A 15,409-nucleotide genomic window follows, 5' to 3' on the forward strand; every position below is an offset into this window, starting at 1 on the left:
ATAAAAATAAAATGACATATAAATGGTAAATTGTAAAACGATAATATTTAAATAATTAATGTAATGTACTAACATAGTAATTAAGAAATTACTAACAAGTGGACCTATGTTGTTCTATTAATAAATAAATTATTATTATTATTATAAATTATCTTTTAACATGCGGAAAGGGTAAATCAATTTCAGACTGTCAGTTTAATAGGACTCAGTATTCGGACAACCTTACTAAATTTATAATAAGATATCATAAGTTATTACTAATGATCTCTGGAAAACATATGAAATCATAGACACAAGCAACATAAAACAGTATTGCTAAACCTTACTTGCGAGGAAATCTATAAATACAAGTGCAATATTTCATTTTATCATAGTCTTTAATCTGTTAACTAACAATTGATATTTTTAAAGCACTTTGAATTCATTTATTGACAAAAAAACGCTTTTTTCCAAACTTCAACATTTACCTTTAAATTCCTAGAAAAATTTCATTGAAAAGACATCGTGCTAACTCGTATCGGAAAATTGCGAGAAATTAAACGTGAACTTTGCTTACATTTTGCAAGCTGCGGAAATTACTGACAAGCAGCATGACTTTGTTCATTAAATCACCAAATATTTTACCTTTAGAATTTGCAGCAGTTGATTAATGTCTGCGGTTAGCTCAGTGGTGCTAACTGCAATGTGTGGATGTGTTGGATGCAATGCTGAATAATATTACATCTATTTTTGATGTCCATTTCAGTAATTCTATGTCTATTCTAATGTGTGATGCAATAACGATTTACAAGACTAATTGTCAGTTATTAAATTATTTGTGCGTCACTACCTGTATCACTACTGACTTTTATCCTTTAAAATGGAGAATTAGCTATCTGTTTGTTCATTTCGTCAATAATGATACTATTTTCTTTATTTCATCTTGTCTTCCACAAATCTGCGATTTAATCAATTTTGTGTTGTGGTGTTGTTACAAAAAGTGAACAATTAGCGGGCCGGCCACAGTGCAGCGGTAGATCAGAAGGCGCGGTGGGCGCCGATTTCCGCCCCTAATGACGCCCTAATTGATCCGCACACGCTACCGAGCAAGCCACCTGTGTTTGTTCGGGTTTTTCATTATTTTTACTTGCAAAAAATTTTGAGCACAGATTTTACAAATACTTCTATTCAAATGTATCTTATCAGGAAAATCTGTGATTATGATAATATATTCATCATCATCATCATCATCATCATCAGCCCATATACGTTCCCACTGCTGGGACACGGGCCTCCTATGAGGGTACAGGCCATAATCCACCGCGCTGGCCAAGTGCGTGTTGGCGGATGACACATGTCGTCGAACTTTTTAATTCTTCGACATGTCGGTTTCCTCACGATGTTTTCCTTCACCGTTCGAATAGTGGTGATGTTACAACATGCGCAGATAAATTGAAAAATCAATTTTAATTCCTGCGCGCTCGCCTGGTCTCGAACCCCAGACTTATCGATTCGAAGTCCGAGGTCTCACCACTGAGCCACCACTGCTCTTATTTAACAATAATTTCCCTCAACATCGTGTAGAAAAAACTAAATAAACAAAAGTAATGCTCGAATAAGTCTTCATGTTAAATAAAATCCAAATGGATGTAATTACCTACTCAATATTGAGCACTTAAATAAAATTAAACACAACAAAATAAGGAAGTTATAAGGAAATTAATGAGCATCGTTGTCAAGGGAACATGTAATCATATTACTAATTTAGAATACGTTACTCTAATTACATACCAAATTGAACATTTTAGAAAAATAAATGTAATTCCTACAACGTCTTTAATTTAATCAATATCCGTGGCAGAAAAAGCGGGTAGTTGCATAACATCATCGATTATGTATGGACCCAATCACCAAAGTTGTCAGTGTTGAATGAATATTAATAATGGTCCCTCTACACAATGGGCAGCGTTGGCTCAACAAATGATCGTCAATGTTTTCCGCCATTACGGTAATTATAAAAAAAATCATCTAAAATAACGGCCGCTGTGCATAGACATTTAGGCCATGTAGTAGAGGCAATCACGATAGTGTAGAGACACTATCGTGATTGTCTCTACTGGCCCAACACTGCCCATTGAGCATAGGGCCCATTATTCAATAAAATATTTCACTTTATACCTATTACAATAATGTTAAGTTCATAAAGTGATTGGTGTGTATGTATTGTTGCAGATCCGGCGCGCGGGGCGGGCGCGATGTACGCATGCGCGTGGCGGCGGCACGCGCTCACCGCCGCCCTCGTGCTCGCCGCGCATCTCATCAAAGGTAACACTGCAATTGAAATAATTACTTGTGATGTGTCAAGGGACACCCGGATGGAACGAAGTTACTAAAATAACTAGCTTACTTTCTATGAGAGAGAGAGACAGACAGAGAAACACGCGCACGCCGCACGGCTCACAACTATAACTTTATTTCGTCTAACCTCCTTTCGCAACGCGCGATTAGGAACTTCGTTCCAATAAATACTTATACTTATACAATTTTTTCATAAATATTAAGTAGGTACATGCAATCTAAGATTGTATAATACTTTACGAGTTATACAAAAACAAAATGGGTGGATGCTAGGCGTTGCCGCAGTATGGCGAAAAACGCGGGTACGAATCCCGCCTCGTGTTGATGTTTTTTAAGAATTTTATTTATAAAGCATTTGAATGCTCTAAATCAATGTCAATTACCTACCATTTAAGAAGCGGCTTACCAGGCTAGCAGCATTATAAAGGATATTGAGTGTTCCCATAGTCTGCAGCACCGGTAGCTCGGGTTGCCTTCAGAGAATACTATTGTGTTTGCGCAAACACGTGCGATATTACAAGTGCGTTGTTAGCTTGTCCATAACTTGTCCCCATTGCTATTGGGACACCTGTAAATTGAAGAGGTATTCGCTTTGGATGCAGAGTTGAAACTAACATCCTAATAATAGACAATTTTCACAAACTGTACATCAATAAATTTTCATAGTGTATAAAGATGAGATCAGGAGATGGACATAATATAAGAATGTGAAAAATACACTGTATAAATATATTATAATAGGTAATACGTTACTAAGTAAGTAGATTCATATTCCTGCAAACAGCGCGAATGTAAATTTATCATAGTAAACTAGTTTCCATCTTCATTAAAACGCAAGCTAAAAGATTCACAGCTGGGAGATGAATCTTTACGGGAGATAACGCTAAAAACGAAGACTGAAACGTGAAAAATTCCGCGAGTAGTTTTTATCATCGAGCGGTAACGGGATGCGCCCTTTCAGACAGAGCGGCGATAGAAAATCTTTTATCGCCAGATAGTATCGCAAACGAGTCGGGATTTGTTCTATTTTGAAGTGAAGCGCGCGACTGAATGAGCGTCGACCCGCTGAGCGCCACCGGGTGAGCGCAACCGGGTGAGTGGCGAGCGAATTAGCCGGTAAGCGAATAGGGGCGGGCGGAAAGCATAAGTCTTTTGATCTCGAATTAAACTGATATTCATTGGGACGGGCGTCGCTACACAAAGAACTTGTGACCTTTTGTACGCTTTTTTAATAGAAATTAAGAGATTTTTCAATCCGGCGCGTTTTGTTGCCGCCGTGTTTCATCTGCTTTGTGTTACGCTTGTTTTTATTGTCAGTCGAGTTCGGAATTGCCAAGATATTGCATTCTATCGCTGCATTCATTAATCAAGCGATATAATTTTATGATTGAACGTAATGTACAATATAATAAAATGGTTTCTCTATCTGTGTAAATTAAATATTAATTATGTTAAAACGATGTGGTGTGGTGGATTTAATAAATTCAATTATATAATAGTTCAGTTCTGCTTTTTCTGCCTTTGACTGACTAAATACAATTAATGCAGGTAAAAAATTAAATTGCTGAGCATTTTATCGAGTTTTACACAGAATAATTACAGCGAAATATGTAGGTACCTATTTGATCTTTAACAACGACCCTAATATTCATAATTTCCTCAAAAGTTACGAAATTAATATCTTTCGAACTGTTGAAGAAATTATGAACATTCCTCATGAATTCCTCATAAATTTTTATATTAAATTGTTCGTTCCACATGAAAATGTTACTCAAGATTATCTGATACAGCTTTCCGTACGATATAATGTGTTTAAAACTGACCTAATCGGGTTCCTCCAGCCACGAATATTAAATCCTTATTTAAGCATGAATTACACGATCCGGGCCGATCAATCTCCGGTCTAATGGTCTGCCATAACTGCGCTCCGACCCACTATTATATAACAATCACTAAACACTGAAATGAATCCACCCCGCGCTAACGACCTGCTATTTTTATATTTTATTATATTATTAGATACTCATTCATTTCGTTGTCTTCATGTTTCTTATGTTTTAGCGGAATGTGCGGGTATTTTAATATTTATTAGTTTCCTATGCTAGAGGTTGGGTCTAGCGGAGGCAATTAGTCGACATCGTTCTCTCGAAGAGGAAGCACGTCCTATTTCAGATAAATCTCTACATGTTTGATGTTGTAATTTAAAAAAAGTTGCTTAATCTTTGTTTCAAGTTATTGAACTTTAAATTTTTAAGTATAAATCAGTCAATAACATCACGTAATAAATTATGTAACGTTTTATTATATACAAAAGCTTAAGAATGTAGCTAGTGCAAAAATCGTACAACTTCTCATGAATTAATTCAGTACAGCCGTCTGCCAAGTCATAAATGTATTCATCATAAACAATATTATAATGTCGTATAGTAACAGCACAATGTATATTGCTGACTCAACAGGCGAGGTAATCGCATCACACGCCTCCGCGGCCCACAATCCACGCATTGTACATTGCTCACTGCGATGCGGCCATGACTTGTACTAAGTAATGATGCAATACATGGGATTATAAACAATACTGTTAATTAAATAGATTATAGCATTACTTGCGGTATTATAATATCGCCAGTGGCCAAGGCGATTAAATTAACATTGTTGGCCGTGTAATACATTCAACGAAGCCTATAAATATCTTTAAGTCTTTTTACCTTGATTCTTAGGACGAATTAATTGAAGTAAGTAATTTAAATTAATAAGTTGTATGTGACATGTGGCAAATACTATTAAAAGTGTGACGTGTGTAAAATGATGAGGTTTCAGAATTATATTATGGAAATCAGTAGAATATTTTGGAAATTGTTTAATTGAGCTAAAAACGTTTACCTTCTTAATATTATAGAGCTTCAGCAGTTAAAATGGTGCAAAATTTCACGTAGCCTTCCTAGCATTTATAAAACTAGAATTTAAATAAATTCTTAGCAGTAACCTTAAAATGAGTAATGTACCATTAGTCCGTGACATGACCGCTGGAAAGTTCTCGAAACGTCGAGATAAATATAATTAGCATTGTGGAGGTGTTAAGATCTAGATGCAAAAATAAACGAGTGGACAAGTCGGTTCGTTGGTTGTCGCTGTGAAGATGTCCTCACGGTATCTAATTGTGTTGGACTTTGATCTCTTGTCATTTTTCATTCCTTTTGATGTTGCTCTCAAAATAAGTTACTTTGAAATTGTGACAGGACGATGGAAACGACTTTCTTTGTTTTCTGTAACGTTTAATTTAACGCTTACCAGCGTGACACAATTTTGAGTTAGTTTCATTTAGGTATGAATGATGCAAGAACAAATGAATTGATACGTATTTACGAAACATTTTCATGTAAATACTTCATGATCATGACGAGCATGATTGCTCTTTTATGTTATTTTCCTAATAATGTATACTATAAAGTGTATTTTTATAAATATAACTTATTATTTTTTAAATATAAATAATGCTATAAAATTCCATTATAATATAACGTTTTATTTATTAATTTTCTAAAGCAACAGCGGGTATTTCCTTCGCTGTTTTTGTATATTATACTTATTTATAAAGAGTTTCAGTAATTCTTAACGAAATTGTACAAGTATATTCCGTGATTGGTCCACATAATGTCACAAGGAGCAGGCGCTGTTGTTATTTATCGAGCCTGTTCGTGGCCGACACTTTCGTTCAAATAACTCTATTTCACTAATTTACTATCTGACCTTTAACTAATTAATGCTCAGTGTTTTGTTTAATGCTCGTTGGTATTTTTACAAATTAATTCTACGTAAAAGTAATTGTTTGTCTTGTTTTTATGTTACATCAAATAATTGTCTAGAAATTTCGAGAAGTTATTTTCCATTATTTTATTTTTAAATATTTGCAATTTATTTCGTAGAGTTTTAAGGAAATTGCTGTACACCTACGATGTCGTCCACGCATTATTGATAAATAAGCCTATTTTTATTCTAATCCATCTACGCGTTTTAGTTTTGTTTATACCTTTTTTTTTTTTTTATAGTGGGGAAATCTTCCAAAGATACCCACTGCCCCCGGGGAAGGAGCCGTGGGTTATGTCGGATTCCTACCGACTAAAACCCCACTGTGTTCCGTCGAGCCGCTTTAATGATGGGGCCGCGGGTATTGGTTGGAATTCTTCCGCGACCAGTTTTGTTTATACCTAACATTTCAATAGTTTTTCATTTATCAATACTTGCTTTTGTCAACATTTATTGAACTATCTGTGTAATATAATTTCAATTTCTTGGTAAAAAGGAAAGAAAATAATAATACTGTTACATTATTAACATTATACCTACCATATACCTCTAAAACATGGTGCCGCTGCCGAATATATTTTAATTTGCGAAACTTCCAAATGCAATTCAAAGTAAACAGTTTTATAATAACTATATCGTATACGTAAACATTTTATAAATAACAAACAGTTGAGTGAAAACGTGTGTAACCCCAACCATTTAAAAGAACCTTACAAATATTTTAAAATATCAGCTCGGATTGTTTAAGTTCACACACGAACGGAGAAATAACTCATTCAAGTCTAAAACAAAGCGAACGCGGAACCGTTTCAAGACTTCCCTTTTTATAAATTTGCAGTTAACAATGAAAATGTTTACATAGATTCGCATATTGTTCTCGAAGCACGCGTCTGTAATCTCTCGGATCGCTCTGAAAACCACGAAATTGCGGTTTGATATGAAGCTGGAAGGGAAAGGGCGCGCAACAAAGGGTGATTGCCTCCAGCCTCCAGCCGCCAATCCTTTGTGTCTGTTGGCTCCCGCTGCACCCTTCACTCGGAGACGTCTTGCTGGAGACTCAAACATCCTTCACGCTGAATAAATAAGGAGCGCTGTTTTGATTACGCTAATATTGCTATTTATAACAGCTCGTGTGTTATGTAGCTGAATGATTTAGTAGTGCGTTATAGAATGTAGTGGAAAGTTGTTTACTATTTGTTAATGTTTTTGAGAATTGAAATGTTACAACTTTAACTGTATATTTTGTGAGTTGTATTTCCTACTTAGGTATAGTACTCTTATTGAAAAAAACATTTAAAGGTGATTTCGAAAAATCTTACGAGTGTAATTTGTCCGTAAGTTTGTAAGCAATAAAATGTATGAATATACTATATAACTATATTAGAAGCCTTGGTCATTAAATGTATACGTAGCAAATAATGGTGGAAAATAAACGATTATTTATTTATTTATTTGATAAAGGTGTTTACGACAAAAAAATAATATCAATACAAATTACATGAACAAACAACATAACATAATCTTACACATACTTTTAATAAATTACTTTCTCGTGTGCATATTCCCCGGATCCATAACTAGCAAATCCCGACATAATGAACTAAAATAATAACCGCAAGACACGAGCAGTGAGCACGCCTCACAGTAAAACCAACACGTTTTCCATCAAGGAGATTATCTCACAACTTATAAGTTTCAGATCAGACGACTTACTTGGATTCGACTCGATAAAGCTCACGCCTACTACGCTTGCACGAATATAGAGAGCCTATATTATTAACTTTTAGATGTTTATATTATTATATGTTCGACGTAAACAAAATAATTGATACCTATGGTATGGAAAGGTTGATTTGTTTCTGATTATGATTATTTTTATATATCCTGAGAGTTATCTCAACTATACATTCATATTCTTAAAATATGTAGGTATTGGAATATGTCTTGACTTGACAAATCTTGTGATTTAAATCTCATATCGATTTTTAATAAGTGTATATACCTACGTGTAAAAAACTGGTGGAATAAATTTAACTACATTTTGAAATTGGTTATATATTTTCATACAATCTATGTTAGTGGATCACACGCTTCCGAACAGATAGGCTGTAGTGAGCAAGGCTTATCGACTTACAACTTGAAGCGCTGTCGATCTGCCTGCGAAGCCTCCGTGAAAACTTCTCTAAACGATGTACATTGCTTTACTGTGTTGTTGTTTTAGATATCCTTGATATAACTTTATGTCAAAGTAGAATACAATTAGTGTAATGTAGTTATTAATAGATAGCAGCTTAACTTTAGATACACACATTAAGTATTTTTTTTTATATTTTAGACTAGACTTTTAGAACAATAAAAATAACTTAATCTTCATTAAATTATTAAATAAATTACACAGTTTGTAAACACGTCGCTATTAAAACAATGCAAAATTAGTCATTAAAAATGTACCGATAACCGGGGACTAACCAAACATGTCCGTTAATAAACGCAGTACCGCAGCTGGCGACGCAGTAAACGCTCTAAATTTCAATTTGGTCGTGAATAATGCAGAACATTAGAGGTTATTGCGCATTGATTGACGCATACGGCTCACGGCAATATCCGCCTGCGAGGGAGGCTAACTACATCCACCCGAAACGATTATTGCTTTTGCATCGTATTTATTTAATAACGGGATAAGGGAAGGGTCTGTATGTTCAGAACACAATAACACGAGATATACATCGTTTTATTATTGTTATTGCCACCCGCTTGGCACAATGGTTAGTAAACATTATAAATGGTATGGAAATGGAATCAAATAAAATTAATTCTAAAGAACATGCGATTGTATTTTTACAAATATAAATAATATCAAGTAAGTCTAAAAGGTGGTGTTGCAGCATCCATGCTTGGAGCCTTCGTGCCTGCGTCTATAGATCGTTATAAAACCAAAATAAAAATATTATGAAACTTAGAATCAAAAGTTCTTATATACCATTAGCAATTTATCTGAAAAAATACTTACACAGCATTAAATTATTTAACGAAAATATTATGATTTTATGTCATATTGATATTGACTCTCCTTCACTCTGTCTGGTCATTCAACTTCTAACTCAAACTCAAACATATTATTCATATAAACTTACAAATGCTGGTTGTAATAATATTATATTCCTTAACTTAATAACAGAAAATATAAAAAGCAAAAGAAATATATCCATTGTGAAATAACAATCTCTATTAAATTTAAAACATTTTGGAAGTTAAAAACTTTACAAGAGTTAAGTATTTCGTAGCTTCATATAATTTTAAATCAGACTTCGTCATAAAATATAATGGTTCGTGCGCAGTTTCAAACTCAGTCTTGTAAAAATAATTCAAAACTACTAATCCCAGTGGGCCCGTGGCTTCTTCGTTAGATATTTTTTTAATCAGTAAGTGAATTCGTTTGAAATTTTTACTTGAAAAACATCACGTTCATAAACTATTGATGTAGAAACAAAGAGCTGGCGAATTTTGCATAACAATTGCATTTCTAACAGAAACACTGATCAGTACAGCTTCGGAAAATTTCCCAGACGTATCATTAAATACAAACCAACTGAAACCATACACACATATAAATATAGCTCCATTTTAATTGTACTTCCCATTTCCCCTTCGCCTCAGACACCGCAGTCCACGATCGAGTCGCAATTATCACAAGGGAGTCTTGTTGACGCAGCCATTACGCACAATCCTGCATTCCACTTGTATATAAATATATTGTAGCAGCTAGACAACGAGACGATACGTGAACAGCGCCCCAGGGCACATGGCACAGGGCGCAGGGCAGGCCTAAAGTCTATTAGAGGGTTTCAACAAATACGTGCTATTGAATGGTAGCGTTTAATTATGGTAAGTTTTAATTAAAACGCTTGAAACTTGTATGATATTGCTACAAGTGTCTGTGTTTATTTTGTATATTGCACTTAAAGTACATTTTCGCGAGATATTTGGAAATAGTATTATTTTAGAAAGATAATGAACCTACAGACTAACAGTCTAACCTTCACATCAAACTACACAAAGAATATTTGTTTATAGATGCGTAATAATTACACCTCATACGAGTAGCTTATCAACTTATATGCAACTGAACGTATAAGAACATTCAATTTTACAAGTGTAAGATGTTTCGCATAAGAGCCAGATTACCTAGCTACCTAGCTACAAGTCCAAGTATATGTGTACGGGATATAGCAATGTATCGCAGGGGATACAAGTGATATACTTCTAATTGCGTGGAGGGGAGAGGTGCAATTATCTGTAGCTTTGATAGATTCGCCTCGTGTTGGAGATTTCTTTAGCGAGCGGTAATGAAATGCGACGTATACGGGATTAGTTATCGATTAGAGAAAATTAAAATGCTTATTTCTTAGTCAATTCAGAAATTTCAGGTGTGTTGTTGTAAAGTATATGATTATAGGCTGTAGAAGATTTTATTTGTTGCTATAAATTATCTGTATCAGGATTGATCTGCGCGAGTATTTATGAGAATAAATAACTATCGTTTTATATTGTAATTTATGCGAAAGGCAATAACAAGACTTCATTCCGTAAAACCTTGTAATATTTTGTAATTTAGGTTTTAAGCTAGGGCTCAAACTGACGGCCTACATTTTGTGATAAACGTCTCAATTTATTAGGTCATTTCTCCACGGTATCAAATTAGTAAATTAAGGAATTACCTACATAAATGAAGTACATATTGTTATGTATGTTATATACAGATCACTAGTAAATACCTTAATGTAGAGCGAATAGATTTAGATGTTTCGTAATCACATGTGCTTCGAAAGATACAAAACATCTAATTCGGAATTCAACGCTAATTTCCGTGACATGCTTTCCATATGCATTGCTAATAAAGCAAATACACGAAATAATTAATTGTAACCAAACATTGCTGCTCTAGTGTGTGACGCCGCACATCGATTAGCAGCCAAACCACCAAACTATATCAACCAACGTTGTGTCCCCGCGTCACTCAGCTATGCAAATAATCATCATTAATGAACCTCACTTTCTACATTGATATATTGAACCATAAACGACATCTTTCTTTCACCATAAAATCATCTAGTAAACAGAAACATCGTAGCATCTAATTAATTTCTCGTTTTTATGGTTTTCTTAATTATTTATTCTTATATGTATAATCCCACGAAATAATGAAATTTCGAAAACACAACGTAACTGAAACCTTGATCTATATATTTACTTACTTTAATTATTTATTATGTTTCAAAACTACTAATAACTTTACTTACAATAGGTAGCTTTCTTGTTAACTGTGACGTCGCACAGCCCACTGCAAACATGTCAAAAACTATTTTACTTAATTGATTGTAAGATATTAATATATTATATGAGTAAATGATTAACTATTATGCATTTTTTATTTCATTCTCTCAGATAAATCTTGGAACAATCTCAGCGCAAGCTACTTTTGCGTAGGTATATAGGTATATCAAGATATTAATATAATAATCCTCTTTCTGTGAATATTTTTTTTAACACACTGCTCAGGCATTTGACCGCCATCTCACCTGATGGTAAGTGCAGATGCGGTCTTTCGGGTTAGCATGCCTGGTTAGTTTTTGTCCTCTGGTTTTAAAAAACCTAAAATGATAAATTAAAGCAATATTTTATCGCAGGTGTGAAATATTATTAAACTTTATAATGTATATTCATAAATATAAAGTTTAAAAATTGAGCTAAAATGTTGAAAATGAATTTACAAATGTGTTGGAAAGTTCTCGCAGACGCTCGACATTCGCAAATTAACGGCTCCTGTACGCTCAAACTTACAATTGTATCCAATATATTTTAAATTGTAACATTTCAACTTCTAAGTATATAACCTTGTCACGGAGCACAACATTTCGTTATTTATTGTTCTTAACTAATCTCGCTTTGACTTTTCTATCACAAACATTAGATTTGCAAAGTATTGTAAAATTGCATAGTTTTGCATTGCAGTACCTATTTTAATTTGAAAATTTAGCAAAAGAACAAAATAGTTCTGTAGGTATCCTATGACTATTCAGTATGTACCTGTACTTACTCACGATTTTTTATCCTTTCTTTAACTTGGTAGTAAATTATTTTTCTGTATTTTGACGCTATTCAAAAGCGCTTCTAAACGAAGTCTAGTTGAATAAATAAATGTTTAAGTTTAATTTAGTCCAATTACGCCCACTTTGTAATAAATATACAAATACGATAAGCTAAACTAAAAAGTTTCAATTTTTATGAAAAATGTTAGAAAGAATGTCCAGTGGGCGAAAAGTGGGCGGATGACAGCAAGCTGGTCAGTGATCACGCGCGATGGCCGATAAGACGCCGGTCGCCTGTGAGTCTCCGAGATGACATTGCAAGGGCGACCCCCTTCGACTTCGCTCGCAAATATATTCATAAAATACATGTGAACCCTTTGTTTATATTGTTTACATATAAAGTTTTAGGCGAGCCTCGAATATTCCAAATACAATGTATTTAGCTGAATATTACGATTCAGAGTTTATATGGTGAACGATTTATATTTCTCGTTCGACGAGACAGCATAAATACTAGTTTTAATCACACCGGCAAAAATATAATATAAAACGATATTTATATTGTTTTGTTCAAATCGGAATATTTGGCTTCGTCTCCTTGTAAATGATAATTTTATTCAAGAAAAATGAAAGTTATTTCATAAAAAATTCATGATTCAAATGCTTATTAATAGTAACATTGTTTTGCGAAAAAGAATGGTGAATTTTAGGAAAACTTCACTTTTATAATAAGAAAACGGAATATTATGAAGTATAGAGCTTGTGAACGCTTGTCGCCGCCGCCCTTCATCGCGCTATAAATCGTGACATTTACTTTATTCACTCACTATAAATTCCATATCAAGAATTATTGCCTGTCTGTCGATTTGCCTCAATTTCTTTAGTATCATAAATACATATATACACCAATTTATTGTATTTTGAATAATAAATTTCAGCTTAAGGCATTTTCCTCCACTTCAAATAATAAAATTATAATATGACAAGTACCTACCCATATAAAATTACAACACCTGATGATTGAAATTTTAATTTTTTTAAATCGAGCTTAACATTATAAAAATAGCGTAGGATATTATATTATGGTCGGCCCTACAACAGTGTTATATAGCTGAAGTCTAACCAAACGACCGGAGCCTGCGGCGGGTCGGGGAAATTACTTGCCGAGAAGGAATACTTCTCGAGGCAGACGGGATTTACAACCAATGAATATTCTGTAAAATGCTTTACCTATGTTATGGACACTAGATTTTACAAAACATTTATTCTATTGAACTTTTAAAGGCAGTGCTCATCGTTTAAATCCTGCGTATATCGCATAAACTCTTTGGCCATGAAAGTTATAATATGATAAAATACCGTATTTTTATCCCAATCGAATTATCTAAGTGGTTTATTGATAAATTCACTCGCATATTTCAACTTTATTATAGAAATTTAAACTTTATGCACATTTTAGTTTTACCCATAAAATTCAAGTTGTGGTTATTAAAATTAAAATTATGTTAGTTTCAAAATGTTCTCGTAAAACTATTCAATCAATTTTACGCGTTAGATGTTCAGTTAACTGATCTGATAAGGTTATACAGTATAATATGTAATTTTTCTTACCGCTAGGTAGCGTTATACATATATCACAGAAATATTTAGGTAGGTACGTAAACTTTCATATACCTACTTAATTATAATAGATTAAAAGAATTTTAAATTTATTTATTTATAAAAAATATAAATTACAAATAGCTAGCGTAATTCCTTATATTATCACATTGGTGAATGTCGCATCGCTGGGCGCGCGGTCAATCGACACAGAGACAAAGGCGGCCATTATTCTAATAATGCCCAACGTTGATACAAAATGTAGCTCATTCCGTGCGAGTACAACATACTTGTAACTTTATTAAACTGTTAAAGCATTTGTTTTGTTTTGTTGTTTTGTATTTTATGTAGTTGCTTGTGAGTGAACGGATAGGAATGTAGGTATTTCTTGTTTGTTTTATAATAATATTATGATGATTCTTGTTTGGTATGGTGATATTATGATTTCAATTGTTACAAATTCTGGTAATATCTGTCTCGCTGAAATTGTCAAAACATTTTAAACCTTACACGTTGTGTGCCTTTATTTTGTGATGATATTTATTTCGATGAAATTTTGTAACACATTAGTTTATAAATTACTAGCTTACTGCCCGCAGCTTCGCCTGCTTTGTCTAAAACCTAATAAATTATTTACTAAAACCTTCCTCTTGAATCACTCTATCTATTCAAAAATTTCATCAAAATCCGTTGCGTAGTTTTAAGCATACTAAGGGACATAGGGACAGAGAAAGACACTTTATTTTATAGTTTATAATTTATATTATGTAGTGATAATCAAGATTAACCTATACACAAATTCTTGATTGAATGGCCATTTTTAGAGCACAAGTTAGAATTTTTTTAATGTATGATTAATAACTTAAAATTTCAATTTACGATTCTAGGTTATAATAAGTACTTTCTGAAATGAAAATGTATTTGTTTCTTTCTAATCAATGGTAAATAGACATACACGTAATTCAGTATGTCGCCAGGCTCCCGTCACCGCGCGACGACGCGGACGCTAAGCAGTCGACGGGTGACGGGCACGGGCGGGGTGACGCGATGCCAAGTGACAGGTGTCATTAACGTCACCTTGCTTGTTTCGGTGTTTCGGGATAGTTAGTGCGACGGAAAATGTGTTACCTATTAATTATTATATTTGTATGGTATGTCAATGCGGCCTTAGTAAAGATTTCTGTAGTTCTTTTTACATTTTTAAAATTTTATCATTATAGTAATTAATATTATGTCCTTGTAAACTAATAATGCATCATCAAATTGTAGACCCGAAATGAAATTTTTTCTTGTATTACGATTTGATAGAATTTGTTTCGATTCATAGAAAGACAATATAGCCATAGCGGTGGTTTTATTCGAACTATTTACCGTTAAATCAAACAAAAACAACTGATAACGTGAATACATTAATCCTTCCGCACATGAAACCGAACTGAATTATTTATATACCAAAGTATAAAATAATACGGGATGAACTTTTTACAAAATAGTTAAATTATTGCGGTTCAATGCGGTCACTGTAAATAAATATCAGGGCAGGAGCAGGTCAGGCGGAAAATCAAAGCAATGCGCGG

General features: G+C 33.7%; 1 protein-coding gene across 1 annotated transcript in view; it reads left to right on the forward strand.

Moving 5' to 3' along the window:
• Positions 1-15,409, forward strand: part of LOC123698753 (hemicentin-2-like) — a gene marked incomplete at its 3' end in the record, with an annotated part of 122,927 nt that overhangs the window by 51,500 nt on the left and 56,018 nt on the right. Inside the window, exon 2 of the mRNA XM_045645502.1 lies at positions 2,212-2,304. Within this exon, the coding sequence (XP_045501458.1) occupies positions 2,235-2,304 (70 nt within the window). The remainder of the gene's footprint in view (positions 1-2,211; positions 2,305-15,409) is intronic.

Source organism: Colias croceus, chromosome 16 (assembly GCF_905220415.1).
Source record: "Colias croceus chromosome 16, ilColCroc2.1".
Lineage (NCBI taxonomy): Eukaryota > Metazoa > Arthropoda > Insecta > Lepidoptera > Pieridae > Colias > Colias croceus.